This window comes from Equus caballus, chromosome 2 (assembly GCF_041296265.1).
Source record: "Equus caballus isolate H_3958 breed thoroughbred chromosome 2, TB-T2T, whole genome shotgun sequence".
Taxonomy (NCBI): Eukaryota; Metazoa; Chordata; class Mammalia; order Perissodactyla; family Equidae; genus Equus; species Equus caballus.
The window spans coordinates 15,120,474-15,139,944 of record NC_091685.1 but is presented as its reverse complement, the minus strand read 5'-3'; the positions used below and the strand labels follow the sequence as shown (position 1 = coordinate 15,139,944).

Sequence of the window (19,471 nt, the reverse complement as noted above, 5' to 3'; positions counted from 1 at the left end):
CAGAATCTTAGACCCTGAGAGGGGAGATTTTCAATAGCTTAGCATTGGTCAGCAGTGCAAACAGCAAACCCTGAAGCCTCGATGATGAAAGGTGCGAATGAGGAGGTGATCACATCCTCCTTTCTACCAGTCCACACCTCAGACCTGGACTTTTTCAGTGGCTTCTTACTGACCTCCCTTCCTGGTCCACTCCTCAGATACTGTTTCATCTATCGTGTCCTTTCTCAGATTGGAATTTTAGGCCTTTGCCACGTGGATCTAACTAATTTTCCAATCTGTGTGACTTGCCAACACCTCAGTGAGACTTCTGAGCCGTGATGCTAATAGCACGACCACCAAAATGATCCTCATTTGGGCAGCTAGGATGCCCCTCCTCTCTGAGCCACAGATCTTCCCAGCTACCTGTCTTTCTTACTATCTGCCATATGTGCCATGCAGATGTCCACCACAGTTCCCTCAAGTTGTTCATCTGCTGGGAATGCCTACTGTAATCCTTTCTGCTTCTTCTCAACCTTCAAAGCCCAGCTTAGAATTTCCTCCTCCTTACCAACTAGTCCAGCCTTGTAGATTTTGTGTATTGTCCTCCCACCCAGGCTGCAGGCAGAAGCTATGTCTTTTTTAGATCTCTCCACAGTGTCTAGTAGGGATGGACAGACTGCTTTCAGAGCCCCACTCCAGTGCCTGGTGTCTGGCTGTATGTCCTTCCAGGCTCTTAACTACTAATCTCGATTGCCTCTCTCAAAGGCACCCATGAAGAAACAATCACGTCAAGCCTTTATGCTAGGAAAATGCCATATCCATGTCCACTCTCCTTTCTCCATCTGCCAATGCTTCCTTGTCCCTTCCCAGCCTCTGCTCCTCTGGTGGAGAGGAAGGAAGAGGATATCTTGTCAGCAGCATGCCAGGGAGCCCCAGGACACCTTTTGGGTGTGGGGATGGGAGGGTGCTCCTGAGAAAAACCTGTGCAAGCCTGGAAAGTGCACTGGAAATTCCACACCTGCTTAGTGAGGGCAGGTGCTCCCTGCTCTCCTCCTCCAGTGAGTAGGGCAGAGAAGACTAGGGTCCTTTGTCCATTCTTGGGGATGCCCAGGAAAGGAAACTCCCAGAGCCCCTCCCTCAGTCCCACTTACAGGTGACCAGCCCCCTGTTCTTCTGCCGGAGTAGCCTCCCTCACTCCTGCGGTAGCATCTGCCTGTTTTCTCTCGGTCTTGCATGTAAGAGAAAGCGGTTCACCCTTCTCCTTAGCACAGTGGCCCTCCAGGGGAGAGCCGTGCCTCTCTTAAGGGTGTTGGACACAGAGCAGCCCTGGAGGGAGGGGCTTCCAACCTGGCAGACTCAGGAGTACTCTTTGTATCAGGGTGGGGTTAGAGAGTGAATTTTCAATCCCTGGAAAGCCCTGACAACTCCCTGTCCATGCTGGTAAATGGAGCACAGAACCCCTGGGCTGGATAAAATGCTCAGCCAGGAAGGTTAATGCCTCAAGACATTTTGGGCTTGGCCCCTGGAGCTAGTGAGCTGGGCAGTTTGTGAAGCTTCCATTAGGGGACTGAAGTTTCTCCCCACTGAGACTTGGAGGAGGGAGGAGTCCTAGGCTGAGCTTCAAGTCCCTGTATGACACAGTGATTAGAATAATAATAAGTGCTTTCCTTCCTTTGGAAGCGCTTTTGTGTGTCTTTGATATCCTCAGGCATCTTATACAAGGCCACAAACTTCGTAGAGGTAAAACTAAGGCTTGGGTATAGATAATATAAATGATGCTAATACTTATTAGTCTCCTCATTAACTACCATTAATGAAATCTACTATTATCCAAGGCCACACTCTTTCTTGTGGCATAAACGCTATCAAACCCATTACTATAACAACTACCTCCCATCGAACACTTACTCTTATCAGATGCTACACTGGGCTCTACACGTAGTATAATTAATCCCCACAACAAGATTGGTATGCCATTCGAAAGATAAAGAAGCACAAAGAATTTAAGAGAATTAAGTGGTTTGTTCGCACCACATAGCAGATAAATTGTATAGTCCGAATTTGAACCTAGCTCTGCCAGATTCCAAATCCTCCTTCTGCAGCATCTCTATGGCCAGGGTGCTGTAGGGGAGGAAGAACTATCCCTAACCTCTTGGTCTTTCTGGCTGGTCTAAGAATTAAATTGGCATGAGACAGAATAGCAGGAGAAAACCAAACAAAGTTTAATAACACGTATTCATGGGAGAAACCCAGGAAAACTGAGTACCTTGCCAAAATGACCAAAGCCACCACCTTAAAATACCATCTTCAGCTAAAGACAAAGGAGGATGTTGAGGGTAGTGGTTTGGGACTTCAAAAGGGAGGAAGCCAATTTACACGGAGATGGAAAAGCAAATGTTTGGTCAACAAATATTTGCTGGGCCATCTATAGACAATGTGATGACAGAGAGAGGGAGAGGGAGATTGCTTTGATAAGAATGGGCTTAGCAAGGATCCTCCCAGTCTATTGCACCCAGGATTATCTATGGTGATGGCCTGTCCCAGGGACAGGCTTTCTATCTTAAATTCTTTTAGGCAGTTAGGGGGAAGATCAAAGTTTCTTTCACAGTCTTTAGAAATAATTAAGCCAAAGAGACACATTTTGGGGTGGCCAATTTTGATCCCCCACAGTGCAATACTGGTTTACAATACTGGTGTGTATAGTCAGGCTGTAGAGCGTCTATAAGGCTGAACGTAGGAGTCAGGTGGTCAAAGCCTAGGACAGATGAGCAGTCTTCCTTGGACCCACTTAGAGGGCACTCTCCCCAACTAAGGGCTCTCTTGGGTCCTTCTGGAATTCCAAGAGAGAAAGACAGAAGAGTGGCTTGGCCTCATTAACTGCTGCAGGACGAAGCTCACTGGAAAGAAGCCTGCCTTGTGGGTGGGAGGCACTGAGATGGGCCAGGGCAGCAAGGTAGAATTTAAATTCTGAAGGATGTGGTGATGAAAGTAAAGTTCAGGGCAAGATGAAGTCCAGTTTGGATGCTGGGGGACTTAAGGCCAATGGAAAATACTTCCACCTTGGTAAATGTCAGCGATGAGGAATTCAGGTCAAGTGATACTTAGAGGTCAAAGGGTGTCTGCATACAAGACAGTGCCTGAGCCACTGGTGGGACCTGAGGGGTAGAACTGGGTGAGTCCTGGTAACTGGGAGGGAGTTTGGAAAGAACAAATTATCTTAAAGGACAGATTCTCAAGGCAAAGACCAAAGAAGTCCTATTAGTACAACTGGAGCATGAACTTGGACAAGCCAGCAGCCAAGCAGATGCTATCTGAGATGCTATCTCAGAGTATGAGTTTGTGACCGCTTAGGTCCCCAGAGCTGTAGCACATTCATCCAGGTAACATGGATTTTCACAGCTAGCAAGTATCAGGCACAGTGCTTGGCCCCAACTGTGGGGAGACAACAGGACAGCCATGGGTAAGACTGGGTAGGCTGATCTCATATTCTAGTTTTTATAGAACAGTTCTGTTTTTTTCCTGCTTTAGATTAATTTACTCCTGTAATTATTTTAATCACTGCCTTTCACTCTCAAAATGTGTCTGAGTTTGGGTATTTGTATATTCTCCCAGCTTAGGAGGCCATGAGCCTGGTGGCTACCTGAAATAGAGCAGGCTACCCAGTCACATGCAGTAGATGTTATACAGTATAGTTATAGATTTTGATGTATTTCCTCTCTTGGCTATTTATCTGTTCTCTACATTATTCTCTTTCTCAGACTTGGGTTCTGAAACCCCAGAAGACACAGAAACAGTGTTTTTTTGTGTAACACAGGAAAAAAAAGGCCAGATTGGTGGTTGAATTCTCCACTGCCACCACTGCCTAGACATATGACCTTGGGCAAATTACGGTCCTTTTCTGAGCCTCATTTTCATCATATTTAGAATAGGAAACAATGCCATGAGGATTAAGAAGGTGCGTGTAAGATGCTTAGCACAGGTTCTGGCACACAGAAGGGGCTCAGTCAGTGGTAGGTCCTATCCCGACAATGATAAGTGATCAGTGTTAAGGGTCAGCCTCTTTCTTCGCCAGCAGGGGGCCACGACACCCTGTGGCAGAGCCCAGAGCCCAGACCTGAGCCCCTCTGAAGCCTGTTTTTATTCCAGCACAATTCTCTGCCTCTCAACTCAGTTTTTCTTCACCTAACTCTTGGCCATGGTGTTTTAACTTTTTAAAAATTTATTGTTGGACTCAACTTGCTAAACTTTTGTCAAGAATTTTTGCATCTGTGTTCATGAGGGCTATGAATCCGTAGTTTTCTTTTCTTGTAACATCTTTGGTTTTCATATCAGAGTGATGCTGGCCCCACAGAATGAGTTGGGAACTATCTTCACTCATCTTAAATTCTCTACAAGTGTTAGTGTAGACTTGGAAGTATTTCCTCCTTAAGGGATCTGTAGATTTCACAAGTGAATCCATCTAGGTCTAGAGTTTTCTTTGTGAAAAGGTTTTAACTCCACATTCATTTTTTAAAATAGATATATGGCTATTCAGGCTGCCTATTTCTTTTCCAATGAACCTTGGTAGTTAATGTCTTCCAATTAATTTATCTATATTATCTAAGTTATCTAATTTGTCAGAATAAACTTGTTCATAATATTCTCTTATTATCTTTTTAATATCTATAGAATCTATAGTGATGTTATATTTCTCATTCCTGATGTTGGAAATCTGGGTTTTCTCTTCTTTTTTCCTATCAGTCAGGCTAGAGTATTACGAACATTATTTATCTTCTCGAAAAAAAAGACACAAATAGCTTTTGGTTCCATAGACTTTTTTAAAAAATTGACGGCACATTGTTTCATAACATTATATACATTTCAGGTGTACATCATTATATTTCAACTTCTCTATAGACTACATCATGTTCACCACCAAACATCTAGTTGCCACCCGTCACCATACAAATGTCTCCCTTTACCCCTTTCACCCTTCCGCACCCTCCTTTCCCTCTGATAACCACCAATCCATCTGTATCTATGTGTTTGTTTATTTGTTGTTGTTTTATCTTCCACATATGAGTGAAATCATATGATATTTGTCTTTCTCTGTCTGACTTATTTCACCTAGCATAATACCCTGAAAGTCCACTCATGTTGTTGCAAATAGCACAGTTTCATCTTTTTTTATGGCTGAGTAGTGTAAGACTATTCTTTCTTTCTTTCTTTTTTTTGGTGAGGAAGATTGGCCCTGAGCTAACATCTGTGCCAATCTTCCTCTATTTTGTATAAGGGGTGCTGCCACAGCGTGGCTTGATAAGTGGTATGTAGGTCTGTGCCTGGGATCTGAACTGTGAACCCCGGGCTGCCAAAGAGAAGCATGCGAACTTAACCACTATGCCACTGGGCTGGCCCCTATATGATTATTGTTGATCCCAAAAAAACTGGTCTCATTATGTCTAACTTCATTGTTTATGTAGGTGTAGCAGGAATGTGTACCAAATATGCCTCCTCCAGTTTGCTTTGCAAATCTAGACACATGCAGTTTTGAGCCACTTCCAAGGCCACAGAATTAACTTCTGCCTGGAACTTTGCATAAGGAATCTCAAATTGGACTTTTAAAATCCTCTATTACCGGGGCTGGCCCCGTGGCCGAGTGGTTAAGTTCACGTGCTCCGCTGCAGGCAGCCCAGTGTTTCGTTGGTTCGAATCCTGGGCGCGGACATGGCACTGCTCATCAAACCACGCTGAGGCAGCATCCCACATGCCACAACTAGGTGGACCCACAACGAAGAATATACAACTATGTAAGGGCGGGGGGCTTTGGGAAGAAAAAGGAAAAAATAAAATCTTAAAAAAAAAAAATCCTCTATTACTTCTTATACTGAGGCTGGAAAACCAGCCCAAGAAATTTTCTCCTTCACGTTTTCCTTGCAGTAATAATTTGGGTGAATTCCTCTCCTAGCAATGCCTCCAAATTTGCTAAGGTTCCTGCTGGCCAGCAGTTGATATTCCTTACCACCTGTAAGACTGGGATCTTGGAAGCAAGACACCAGGTCAGCTTTCCTGGGAGGGCTTTGTAGAGATTGACTTCATGAGTAAAGTCAACCCTTGCTACTAAATAGTAGCTTCTCCTGCCTGGTTAAAAAATAATGACTCTCAAATACAAACTTGGTGGGGTTTTTTTAAAGATTTTATTTTTTTCGTTTTCTCCCCAAAGCCTCCCAGTACATAGTTGTATATTCTTTGTTGTGGGTCCTTCTAGTTGTGGCATGTGGGACACTGCCTCAGCGTGGTTTGATGAGCAGTGCCATGTCCACGCCCAGGATTCGAACCAACGAAACACTGGGCCGCCTGCAGTGGAGCGCGCGAACTTAACCACTCGGCCATGGGGCCAGCCCCCAAACTTGGTTTTATACAATCAATTTGACCAAGAATATTCTGGTTAGAAAGAAAACAGATTCTTATTGAAGGTATGCTAATAACTATGTTGCTATGAAAAATAAGGAGACTAATTTGAGTTTCTGATTTCTGGTAGGATAAAAAGAATCAGATATCAGTTCAAAATGTTTCATTTCCGTTTACAAAAACAGGATCTACTAAATTGAGTGTTAGAGATAGCCTGAGAGGAAAGAGAAAGGAATTAACGTATATCCAAAAAACCAGAACAATAAAAATAACGGCAACAATGATCCAAACAAAAAACCTCATTAGTTCATTCAACTCTATGGTTAACTCTCGCTCTGCTGAATCTCGGATCTGCAGTCGATATCATGGGGTCCACTCTCTCACGTGATTCTTGGCAGGAGTCTGTTCCTCAAGGGCTGTTGGACCGATGGTCTCAGTTCCTCACTGCCTGTTGCCCAGTGGTCACTCTCAGTTCCTTGTCACATGGGCTTCTGCATAGGGCAGCTCACAACAAGGCAATGTACTTCATCAGAGGCAGTAATTGATAAGAGCCAGAGAGACAGTTCAAGGAAAATGGAAGTCCACAGTGTTTTATAACCAAATCTCAGAAGTGATACCCCAATCACAGTTGTCCCATTCTAGTCATTAAAAGGAAAATAGCAGGTCCAGCCCACATTCGAGGCTGGGGAATACACACAGGTGTCACTACCAGGAGCAGGATCGTTGGGGTCCCTCTTAGAAAGCTGCCAGCCTAGGAGGCACGTGAATGGAGATCAGGCAGAAAACGGCAAGTTGGTAATCATGAGCATGTGTGGATGGTAGGTGAAGTGATAATATGTGATGACCTTTCCCAAAAGAAGCACACACTCATTGACCTCTAGGTTCCTGATCTCATTCTCACAATAACCCTGTCCAATACATTAAATTACCTTTATTTTATAAATGAGGCAGAAAGAGCTAAACTGACTTGTTTCCCACCCAGCAAGTGTCAAAACAAGACTCAAACGTCTCTGTCCAGTCTCAAAGCTGTGTTCCCTTTTCCATTCTACATGACTACCTGTCATTGCTGTCCTTGGACCCCGTTCTTCTCCTCTTCCAAAGTTTGATATTTGCCAGGATGGCTGGCAAACTTTTTGGCTTGGTTTTCAGTTTCCTCATCTGTAAAATAGGGACAGCAACTCCCGCTCAACATTGTAAAAAAAACATATTTCAAGTGTACCCTGTGGATATTTGCTTGCTGTTGGTCCCATCTTGTCTTATCTTCCCATATGGACAGAAACTATTTCTCCTAAGTTTTCTGGGACAGCACTGATTTGGGTAATCTTATTCTTATTAATACAGATATTTTGTTACATGCACACTATAATGAACTTTGCATATTTTTGTAAAATATTTCCTATTTTTATTTGCTCGTTCACATTCTGCCTTCTTTCAAAAAGGAGTTGAGGCAGCTGTTTTCCATATAAATAACTTGGCTTATCAGAAAAAAATTATCATTTGTCGAGTCATTTCTCTGGGATTTTGGGTAGGAAATCATGTTTGCCACCTTTATGGGGTTTGGAAGGGAGTCACCCTTGGGGAGCAAGTTACAAGGCTGAGTACAGATGTCTAGGAATGGGCTATGGACCTGAGCCATTAGTGGTGCCCACAGGAGGGCCACTGCACAGCTGCAGGTGTCCTCAGGGACTGGAGATCTAACTGGGAGCCCTCGGTTTAGCCAAACCTAAAATTCAAAACTGTTCCTCTGATGCCTACCTTCTCTCCGCCCCCTCACTAGGATGCCTTGCCCCATGCATAACATCTCTCAAGCTCTGTTCACACTGGACATAGTGACAGAACTTTCCGCCCTCCAAATGTACCATTTGGTCATTTAATCACTTAATACTTTTTGATGGCTCCTCTGTGTCAGGTTCTGTACTAGACACTAGAAATATAGACAAAAATGACACTATCACTACCCTCACATGGCTGGAAGGGGGGAATTCATGGCCATCTTCCTTCCTTCATCTGTATCTTTGCACACACTCTGGATACCCTGGATAGCCCTTCTCTGCCTTCGCGATCTATCAAACTCCTATTCTTTCTATTCTTTTGAGACCCAACTCAAATATTGCCTCTTCTGTGAACACTCTCCTGCATCCTTCAGAGAAAAAAAGTCAGCAGGACCCTCCTGTATGTTCGTACGTAATTGTTTGTGTACCATTCCCCGTGCACTAAGGACACTTGCTTCCATCTGCATCTCCTCAAGCAGTCCACAGGCCAGCATGGGCAGGGTGAGGGCCAAGTCTTGTTCCTAATTTTGTCTTCAGTGACCAGCAACATCTGATACACTATCAGCCCCTTTGAGTGTTTGCCAAATCAATCAGTCAATCAATGAAATCACGGCACAAATAGAGAGGAACAGAATGAGCAAAGGACTGTTCCCATGAAGAAAGAGCTGACAGGTAGGCATGAGAGTGTCAGGGAGGAGCTGTGAAGGGCCTGGGAGTGGGTGTTTTCCAGGGAGCGGGCTGTGGCAGCATCCTAGGCTGAGGCAGCAGCATGAGGAGCAGCTTGTCTGGGGATCTATGGGTGGTTCAGACTGCCTGGAGTGCAAGGTGTGAGTCAAAGGACTGCAGGAGGGGAGGCTGGAGAGGTGGCGGGAGTCAGCTCAGGAAGGGCTTTGGCTGCTGGACAGAGGATCTGGGTCTGAATTCCACAGATGGGAACTGTTGGCCAATTATGAAGTAGACTCTGATAGACTTAAACGAAAAGAAGTTTATTTGGAGTATGTTAGGACTGCAGCCCCGAAACACAGATTCAGGTAGCATTTGAATCATGTTCTGGCCCTTGAAGGGAGAGGGAAGGGCTTACAGTCATGGCTAATAAAGACAAACAAAAAAAGAGGAAGGAATTGATGCTGAGCAAGGGCTCGATCTGCTCGCTGTGGGACAAAAGTTAGTCCGTCAAGATGCGAAGCAGTGGAGAGAGAAAACTTTATTGAGCAATGAGCTAGCTATCAAACGATGGCAGACTAACGTCCTAAAAAAAATAAGCCAACTTAAAGGGGAACTGATTTGGAAATGACTTAACACAAGGCAAACAGGGTTGGGGCGAGGGCTCCGGAGTGTCAGGTGTTGGATGACCGCAGAATGCTGGGTGCCTCTCTGTATACAAAAGTTTCGGATCCACTGAATGTGACATTCCTGAGGAATGTAAGAAAACATTAGTTATTTTCTTATGAGAGAGAAGAAACAGTTTGGGCAGAGGACTTAAATATTCTGCTAACAAGTCATTCTCTCTCCTGGTTACTGATTAGCTTGCTTACATGTAGTTCTAAGCATTTCGCTGAAGCACTCTGTGAGAATAAGACAAGAGTGTGGTTTAGACATGGAGTCTCTCATGCCAACTCGGTCTCAGAACGTCTTTTAACAAATTCCAGGTGCAAGGTAGTCATAGGGAGTGTCAGTTGAAACAAGCCATTAAAACTTAGGAATGTAGAAGATGACCCTGACAGGAATGAGATCTCTATCCCGATAATGTCATCTTCTTTGAAAAGACCTGCAGATGCATTTCAGGCATCTAATGAGTTCAAGAGTTCATCCTGAAGGAGGAATTTGTTCCTCTCTTCTTCATGTCCACCTGGCTCCATTTCAGTTCCTTAACATGAGAGACTCCATCTTCTTCAAGTCCACAGAACCAAGGAAGGTTCTGAGCAGGGGAGGAAGAAAGTCAGAGCAGCAGGTTAGAAAGACGATGCCAGCGGCCGTGTGAAAGCTTATTGCCTATAGAGCCAGTGTGATAGTGTGTGATGTTATGATTTATAACAAGGAATATATATTTGGTCTTCGTCTTGCTTCTGGCACAAGGCTCCTAAAACCCTTGGAATTTCCTGAGTGATGAGAACCATAAACGTGTCTTTTGTTATGTCAGTGAGGTGACTTTCCGAAAGTCCCTAGGTAACCTAAGGATGGGGGCTGGTCACCAGTGGAGCCAACCCTGTGATTAAAGGGTGGGAACTTTCAGTCTCAACACATAGCGCCCCCACTACCCCCACCACCACCTCTTGGGAGAGGAGAGGGGCTGGAGATTGAGTTCAATTGCCAATGGCTAATGATTTAATCAATCACGCCTATGTAATGAAGCCTACATAAAAACCCAAAAGGATGGGTTTGGAGAGCTTCTGGGTTGGTGAACATGTGGAGATGGGGGGAGAGTGGTGCACTTGGAGAGCACATGGAAGCCCCACCCACCTCCCCACATACCTTGCCCTATGCATCTCTTTCATCTGGCTGTTCCTAAGTTACATCCTTTTCTAATAAACTGGTAATCTAGTAGGTGAAATGTTTCTCAGTTCTCTGAGCTGCTGTAGTAAATTAATTGAACTCGCAGAGGGGGTTGTTGGAAGCTCCAATCTATAGCTGGTGGGTCAGAAGCACGGGTGACAACCTGGACTCCTGATTGGTGTCTGAAGGGCTGGGAGGAGGGACGGTCTTGTAGGACTGAGCCCTTCACCTGTGGGATCTGACACTATCCCCAGGTAGATTGAATTGAATTATAGGAGACCCAGCTGGTGTCAGAGAATTGCTTGGTGGTAGGGGAAAAAGCCCACATTGGAATTTGATGTCAGAATCGTTAACCTGGTTGTTGAACTCGGGCCCTGCCGCCTGAGAAGGGAGGTGGATCACAGACCTAGAGTCCCTGAGTCTCAGGGTAAGCAGCCAGGGAGAGGGCGTTCCAGGCTGAGCCAGAGAAATGCTGGAAAAGAAACAGCCCCCCCAGAGATGTGAGGAGGCCCCTGGGATGGGAGCTTCCCTGTGGGGCAGGAAAAGAACTCTAGCCTTGAGGGTCTTAGACGGAGCCGAAGTCAGAGTTATCTGGATGTGGACACCACCAAATCCTGAGCTCCCCTCGAGTGGAGGACGAGGCCTCTGTGGGTCGGTCAGTGCTGCAGGGGACTCAGTGCTGGGGTCAGGATCAAGAGGGCAGGAAACAGGAGACAGACCTGTCACCGAGGAGGAAGTGCCCAGCCCTCAGGTGGCCAGAGGAGTGGCCAGCAAGGAGGAGAGACATGGGCCTTCACCCATGGAGTGTAGGGCGCCATGAGGCTCCAGGGGCCCCAGCTCCATCTTCCCACCACCTACCACACCCAGGAGCCAGGCTTGACTGAGCCCGGGTGGCCCAGCCTAAGGAGCCCTCCCATCCCAGAGGCCAGGCTCTTGGGCTCAGCTCTCATCAGCCCGTCCCCTGTGTGGCTCCCGACTTTGCCCAAGCCCCAGTGTTGCTCTTGCAGGCACATGTTGGGCCAAGTTCCAACTGAGCCATCTGTGAGCAAGTGGCCTTGTGGTGCTCAGAAAGGATGGAGCCGCAAGTTTCCTTTGCCCTCCAGGCAGACTGGACTCCTCCCAGCCTTTGGCTGGAGACATCCAAGGAGAGGCCTCCAAGGTCTGCTGCAGGCTCCCTCTGTCTCAAACCTGCAGGATGCATGTTCTTTCTGTTTGCTGTCTTAAGTCCTCAGAGCTGCAGTTCTGGGAACGTCTCTCCATGAGAAGAGAAAAGGTCTTCATCAAGTGATCTGAAATGCCAGAACACTCTCTCCAGGGGCTGAGACCTGAGAGCCACTGGGCAGGTTAAGACCTCCATGGGCACTGTACTTTATAAGATACATTAAAATGTACCCACACCCCACGTTACATACGATTAATACATCACTTACTATATAACTACCTAAGAGCTTAATGAGTTGCAGTTGACTCATAAAATGTTACATTTAATAGTCATTTAAACATTTGCTAACTTTTATTTTTCAGGATTCCTAGTTTTGAGCCAATAATCTTTTCTTTCAGGTCTCCAAGCTGTCTGTAGACTATGAAAGCTCAAGGACCTCAGACATTTGCTTATAGCGCCTACGGAAAGAAACAGCCCTGGGGATGCCACCTGGCAGGAGGAGAGGACAATTTCTTGGCCTTCATCACCCTTGACTTCCCAGGATGCCTCATTTTTGTTGTTCCTGGGAAAGGAGGAGCACCTGAGAAAAGACCAGCCCTTACAGCCCTGTGGGAGCGCCAGCACACACCCTCCCCAGCATCTGCACTCCTGTCCCCAGGCTCAGACTCCCCCAGCCCAACCTCCAGAGGGCAAGGCCTGAGCGTCCTTGGGGAGCGAGGTGCCTCCTTGGGAGCCTGGTGCTTCCTCCCTGGGCAGGAAGGCGGCTACAGCAACTGTCCTGCTAGGACCCTGGGGCCACGTGCCACACAGGAGTGGCCCCTTGAGTCTGAGGGAGCCCTGCCCACAATTCCCTTTCTGGCAGGGTTATAAGCTCAGGGTTATAAACTCAGGAGTGCCCCCAACTATTCTGGGGAGCAAGCGAGGCTCATGGCTCCCCCAGGCCCAGCCTCACAGGGAGCTCTGGGTAGGAGCCCAGCTGGGTCCACACTTCCCACTCACTGGCTGCCTGTCTGTCTCTGCTCTGTCCCTTTCCCCATGTCTGTGTGAGGGTGCTCATGGCTGCCTGTCTCTGCCTCTCTCTCTCTCTCTTTCTGTGTCCATCCGCTCCTTTTCTTCCTCTGGTCTGTTATTATCTCCCTTTCTCTTTCTTGCTTTCCATCCTTCTCCATCTGCCTCTTTCTGCCTCTGTTTCTGTTTTCTGCTCTGTGTTCTGCCTCCAAAGTTTGTGTCACATCTCTCCCTCCTCTTTCTGTGTCTCTGGCTCTGAGGTTCTCTGACCGGGTCTTCATCCCACTCTTTCCTTTCTTTCCCTTTTGACTTCTCTGAGTCAAGACTTGACTTCGCTCTGCTCCTGGATTTGCCTGCAGCGTGGTCCCTCTCTTCCATCCCTGATTTTCCCCTCTTCTCCTCAGCCTGTTGCTGTCCCTTGGATTCGCAAGGATTTCTGCCTTGCAGCATTTCTCTGGGTCTCCGCCTTGAACCTGGTTCCCTGCCCATCCCTCCTCCACTGTTGCCAATCCCCTTTCCCCTCCCACTCCCTCAGACTCCACTGCTCCGTCCTGCTCTACCTTGTCTACAGTCACCCTATTTTCTTGATCTTGGACTTTCTTCCATCTCTTCTCTAGCTCCAGGAGACCGGATTTGCCCTGCCTCACTGCACCTCCCCTGATTGCCTCTGTCTCTCTCTGTCTGGTCTCTTCAGCTCTTCGTGGGACCCGTTGCCCCTTCTTAGCTCTCCTGTGTCCCTTTCTCACAGCCCTGGCTCACACCCCACCTTCTCAGCATCTCAGGCATTCTTTCCTGTCTCCTTTGTCTCCCTCAGTCTCCTTTTGTGCCTTCACCTTCTCCATCCCGCTGACTCTCTGCCATTGGGTCTCCACGTCTCTATGCCACTTTCCTTTCATCTTTTTTCCTCTCCTTACACAAAAAGAAGAATAAATATTCTTCCTCCTGAGCCCCAATCCTCTTCCTCCTGTTGACGTCAATTGTGCTCCCAGCATCTGTTCTTCTCTCTTCTTGTCTGTGTCCCCAGATTCTTCTTCTCTGTGCCCCTCTCTGCCTCCTTGTCGCTTGAGTTTGTGCCTCTCTCTTCCTTCTGGGGCATCTCTATCTTCTTCCATCCTTCTCTCTACTTTTCTTGCTTTCTAGTTTTACTGTTTCTCTGGATCATTCTTAGCCCCTGCTGGTCTGTGCTGACACTGGGGAGTGTGTGTGTGTGGGTGATAAGACAGAGGGTGGGAGAAAGAGGAAGGGAGGAAAAAACATATATTTTCAGAATCTGACAGAATCAGATATCATTGCAATCAACCTCCTGTTTTTGCAGATAAGACACAATTACCTTCTCAGAGTCAAGGCAGTAAAGAGCCAAAGGGGAAATTCAGAACCATCCTGAGTCTTTCATCTTTTAGCCTGTGCTGCAGGTGAGTAGATATGAGAGGAGGAGATAAAGATGAAGGCCCAAAGTGAAAAAGCAAACAATATTTCTCTGATTCCTGTTACATCCTAACAAGGGTCCAAGGCTGGCACCCCAGCCCCAAGCTCTGGCCAACGTGGAGACTAGAGGCTGACCTCCTACCAGGACCTCGCAATCACACAACCCGTTTCTGTCTTCTTCTTGGTAACAGGGCATCATCAAACCTGGCTGTGGCAGGGTCAGAACCCGAGGTTCAGAGACGCCAAGCAACTGGCCATAATATACACAGCAAGCCAGCCAAGGAAAGTGAGAATGGAAACCAGTCCCCAGGCTCCGCTCTGAACAAAGACACAAACCCATCAAAAGGCAAGGAGTCCTGGGGGTCAGAGGCCTGTCACCCGCATCTTCTCTGCTTCCTCTGCCCTCAGCCTATGGGTACAAGCTGGAGGTAAGAACTGGCTGCCTCTCGTCACCAAGGCCCTTGTTTAAGGGCCTCCATCTCTCAGGAGCTGGGGACAGAATGTAGTTGGCACCATCAGGTTCCCTGCGTCCCTAAGTCCCATTTCCTGGCTCATGGCTCATCTCCGAGATCAGCAACTGGCAGTGTAAGAGCCTGGACTAGGTGTCAAGCCACTTGGGTGCTCACTCCACTTCAGACACTCTTGCTGTGTGACCTTAGGGCAGTTACTTCCCTCTCTGGGCTTTGATAAAATGAGTGGTTATCAAACTGAGCTTTAAGGAGCCTTTAACTAGCAAGAGGAGCCTCTGGGAGCCACACGTGCCTCAGTGAGGAGGGTGTGAGTGGAGTGGGTTCTGAGCTCCTGCAGAAGTCTGCCTTTGACAAAAAGGTTCAAGGGTTTTTAAAAACCTGACAATGTATAACTCTGAAACTGTAAGACTCCATTCTTGCTCTCCAACACCCACCCAGTCCAACGCCCATTTCCAGTTCTCTTCTCAGGGAGCGGGCCATCTAGAGGATGGTGTCCCCTCAGACATGCACGCCTCCTCTCCTATTTCAGCCTTGAAAGTCCTCCTTGGAGGACGTGTAACCACGGTCTAGCCCAGGCACCTAGGGAGGGATGGGATTGGGGACACTGTCACCCATTGCTCTATCTCTGCAGCCCCACCCCTGACCCCATTCACCTCCAAATCTAGGCATAAATAGAAAAGTGTTGAATGTCCATCCTAGAGGAGCCATTACAGATTATCTACCACCCTCGTTTGATGGATGAGATCACAAGGGCAAGGAGGCTGAGTGACTTCCCAAAGCCATAGAGCAAACTAGTGCTCCCATGAGCACAGGCCTGGCTCTTATAGGACGTAGAGGGGCAATGGCCAGGTAAGTTGGTCGGTCCCAAGGGTGACGGCCTTATATGTACATTAGGAATTCTGGTCTCTTTTATTATTAATAATGATAAATGACCTCCCTGCCCTGGCTGGATGGCAGGTGGGCGTGGGGGAGAGGGTGGGATGTAAGCTGGGAGTAGTAGACAGTCTCCTTCTGGTCTTGTGCCCACTGGCTTGAAAACCTGCAGCTGGGGGCAGGGCTCTTGCGAGGGAGCCTGTGTGTGCCTCTATGGGGCCCAAGCCAGGGTGAGCAGCCAGAGCTCAGAGCAGGCCTGGGCCCTCTCTGCCCGTGTCCACCCATCCCTGTGCGTTGACTTCCTCCTCTCATCGGCTCCAGCACTCTTTGGGCTCATCATAGCATGAGGCAGCATGCGAGGCAGACAGAGCCCTGGAAGTGGAGTCGAGCACACCTGGGCTCCAGGAGCAGCTTTGATGTTCTTGGTGTATAACCCATGCAAATTACATCACCTCTCCGAACCTGAGCGTCCTCCTCTGTCCAGTGGAAACTCTACAGGGTGATTTCTTTTCTATATCACCAAAAATATTCATCCATTCCTTTACTGTTTCTTTGTTTTTATGCTTATGTGAAAGCAAAAAAATATTGGCATTGAGGAAAAAAATTAAGGGGGAAAACTAAGCAGGTTGGACATAATATGGACACAGAGAAATTGAGAGAAAGCCAACTTTCTCTGCACAGTTGAGCAGATCACTGGTTCTCAAAGTGTGGTCCCAAAGGCAGGCAGCATCTGCATTACCTGGGAACTTGTTAGAAACACAAATTCTCAGATTCCACTCCAGACCTACTGAAGGAGAACTCTGGGTATGAGGTGCAGCAGCATGCGACAAGACCTCCAGGTGATTCTGATGCAGGATGAAGCTTGAAATGACTGAGAGAGAGGAAGTGGGGTTGGTGGCTGGCTGCGCAAGTGAGAGGAATAAGGAGTCTTAGGGAAGGGAGACAAGGGGAGATGGGAGGAGGGTCCAGGAGGGAGAGCAGACACGAGTAACATGACAGCTGGCTGGGAACCAGGGAGGAAACACTGCTGCAGAGATAGCTTAGAGACTTGACAATATTAAACACTCGGTTTTCATGGTGTTCTGTTCTGCACTGCCCTGTGAGTCATCATGCCTATAGGAAGCCTTACAAATGACAGCCTTGTTTTGGGGAGGTTTGGGGCATAAACGAGAAAGAGAATAGGGATGAACCATTGAAGAGGTCAGTCCCCTCAAAGGTAAGGCAATGAGCAAGGTCAAGGATTCAATGAGAGCAGGGATTTTAGAGGAAAGTGACCAGGATGCACAAGGACCCTCCAAACTATTGGGGAAACTATTGGACTTGTTACAGCAGATGGAATGAGGAGCTATGTTACTTTATTTGCATATTAAAGGCAAAGGCGTCATCACCATGAGGCTGAAGGATTTGAGGTTTGCATAAAAGGCCTTTCTTAATCCAACCATAAAATAAATTCACCCATATATTTTCTCCTAGGCTGCATTACAGTTTTATTTTTTGCATTTAACTCTAACATATTTAGAATTTATCTCGGTAAACAGCATGAAATCACTTTTTCCACCCAGATTATTTATAACTCTTTGTTGCGCCCCTGGTTTATAATAAATAGCAAACATTTGGTAAAAATATTTTGAATGAATGTCATAATTGATGAATATGAGTGAAGTCTCATTCATCAGAAAAAGCTAAGTCTTAAATATTAAGTCTAACTTTTATCCTACATAGCATTGCTTTAATCCCCAATCTAACCTTAATCCTAATCCTAACAGTGGTAAAAACCTGAACCCAAATAATGAGTATAACCACCCTAACCCTGATCCTAATCTTAAATGAAGACATAGCAACCTCTGTTGTCCCAAGAGAAAACAGAAAATAGGGTAAGTAATAGAGAGAAAAGCGAGGCTGTGTTAGGAGGAGGAGGAAGAGGCACCTACAGGCCAGGATGGAACGCAGCACACAGCGCTTCCCTGACTCGGCCTTCCCCACTTCCATCACTGTGACCCTCCACTAAATCCTGAACCAAACCCCAACACTACTCAAACTACCATGGAAACAAATCCAGTGGTACCTCCATCTGCCAATCCAAACTTCCTGTTAGGAAATATAAAGGAAACAATGGGTGTGAAAATTCCTTACATGCCCTTGGCACAGACCCTCAGTAAATTACATATCCCCCAAACTCTTTAAACAGGCAGATCACAATGAAGGAACTCAACCAGTCCACTGTGACAGAATTCATTCTCTTGGGCTTCGCCCCCAACCCCAGGGCCAATCCTCTGCTCTTCACCTTCTTTCTAGTCTTTTACCTGATGATCCTTGTGAGCAACAGCCTCCTCATCATCCTCATCCACCAGGACTCGCGCCTCCACACGCCCATGTACTTTTTCATCAGTGTCCTCTCCGTGCTGGACGTGTGCTACACCACCACTACTGTGCCTCAGATGCTCGTGCATATTCTCAGCAAGAAGAGGGCCATCTCTTTTGCTAGGTGTGTAGCCCAGATGTACATCTTCCTCCTCTTTGAGATCACCGAGTCCTGGCTTTTCTCCATCATGTCCGTGGACAGGTACATGGCCATCTGCCACCCTCTCCGATATAAGGTCATCATGAACCACTGGGTGTGCCTCCTCATGGTGGGCATCTGTGCAGCCTATGGTGTGGTGGGTGGCCTGTGTGATACCTTCTTTGCTATGCGCTTGCCCTATTGTGGTCCTAATGAAATTGACCACTACTTTTGTGAGGTTCCTGCTGTCCTGAAGCTGGCCTGTGCGAACACATCCCTCAGTGACTTGGTAGACTTCATCGTAGGGTTCAACGTCATCGTGGTCCCACTCTCCCTAGTTGTCATTGTCTATGCCAACATCTTTGCCACCATCATGAAGATCTGCTCAGTCCAGGGGCAGATCAAGGCCTTCTCCACCTGTGCCTCCCACATCACCGTGGTCACCATCTTCGCCATTCCCTGCATCATCATGTACATGAGCCCTGGCTCTGACCCCTTGTCAAACAGCGGCAAGAAAATGGCCCTTTTCTATAACATCGCCACAGCCTTCCTCAACCCTGTCATCTACAGTCTGAGGAACAAGGACGTCAAAAAGGCTTTCCTCAAATTGATGGGATGGGGCAGAGTGAGATTTTAAAGCTGAAGACCTGGGGAGCTGAACAAAGCAGGACTCACCCTCACCAACTCCCTGAGGTGTTGATTCCATAAAGCTGGAAGAGCTGATTCCGTAATGCCTACTCTTTACCCTCGCCCCATGGGAGGCAACAGGGTGCTCGGACCACTGCAGTGTCTCTGGTGATGTGGTTGGAACAGAGACAATTGTGAAGATCCAGCACACTGGTCAAGAGGCTGGATTTAGTGCCAGACAGAACAGGAGGAGAGACTTGCTTTTTCCAATTACTAGAAACTGTGAATTTCTGCAAGTCATTTTACTACTTTCAGGAGTAAAGTACTTTAAGTATCTCTTCCTCACAAGGAAGTTGTAGGGATTAAATATGACAATATATGAAAAGTGCTTAATACGGAGCCTGGCATGTAGTAATTTTTCAACAAATGTTAGTTTTAATTTTTAAAATTTATTACTGAGGGATGAACTATCCACCGGGAATCAGCCATGATCCTCCCGGGCTGTGGAAGTGACAGGAGCCCTAGAGAGTAAAGGAGAAAAAGGGAGGGAAGGTGGAAGAAGTAGAAACCCAAAACTGAAAAGTGGAGAATCTCAGGGTGAGAAAGAGACTTGAGAAGGAGGAAATGAACCTGTATCCACCCATCTGGCAATTGTGTCAGTTAGAGCCCCTGGGGTCGATTGAAATTATCTTGGGAAGGGGTAGAATACTGTTTTATGACCATTCGTTTCTGTTCTTTTGTATTTTTATACCTCTTGATTTCCCTTTTCTCCTTG

At 47.0% G+C, this 19,471-nt stretch overlaps 2 protein-coding genes across 2 annotated transcripts in view; one reads left to right on the top strand and one right to left on the bottom strand.

The window, feature by feature from the left end:
• The window catches only part of OR13P2 (olfactory receptor family 13 subfamily P member 2), a 115,866-nt gene that overhangs the window by 27,005 nt on the left and 69,390 nt on the right, over nucleotides 1–19,471 (bottom strand). The gene's annotated exons all lie outside the window — the stretch shown is intronic.
• Nucleotides 17,768–18,706, top strand: OR13P2B (olfactory receptor family 13 subfamily P member 2B). The gene has a single exon (NM_001391708.1). It carries the CDS (start codon nucleotides 17,768–17,770, stop codon nucleotides 18,704–18,706), a length of 939 nt encoding a protein of 312 aa, NP_001378637.1.

Coding starts and splice junctions, on each gene's coding strand:
- OR13P2B (NM_001391708.1), top strand. CDS start 17,768: ATGAAGGAACTCAACCAGTCCACTGTGACAGAATTCATTCTCTTGGGC.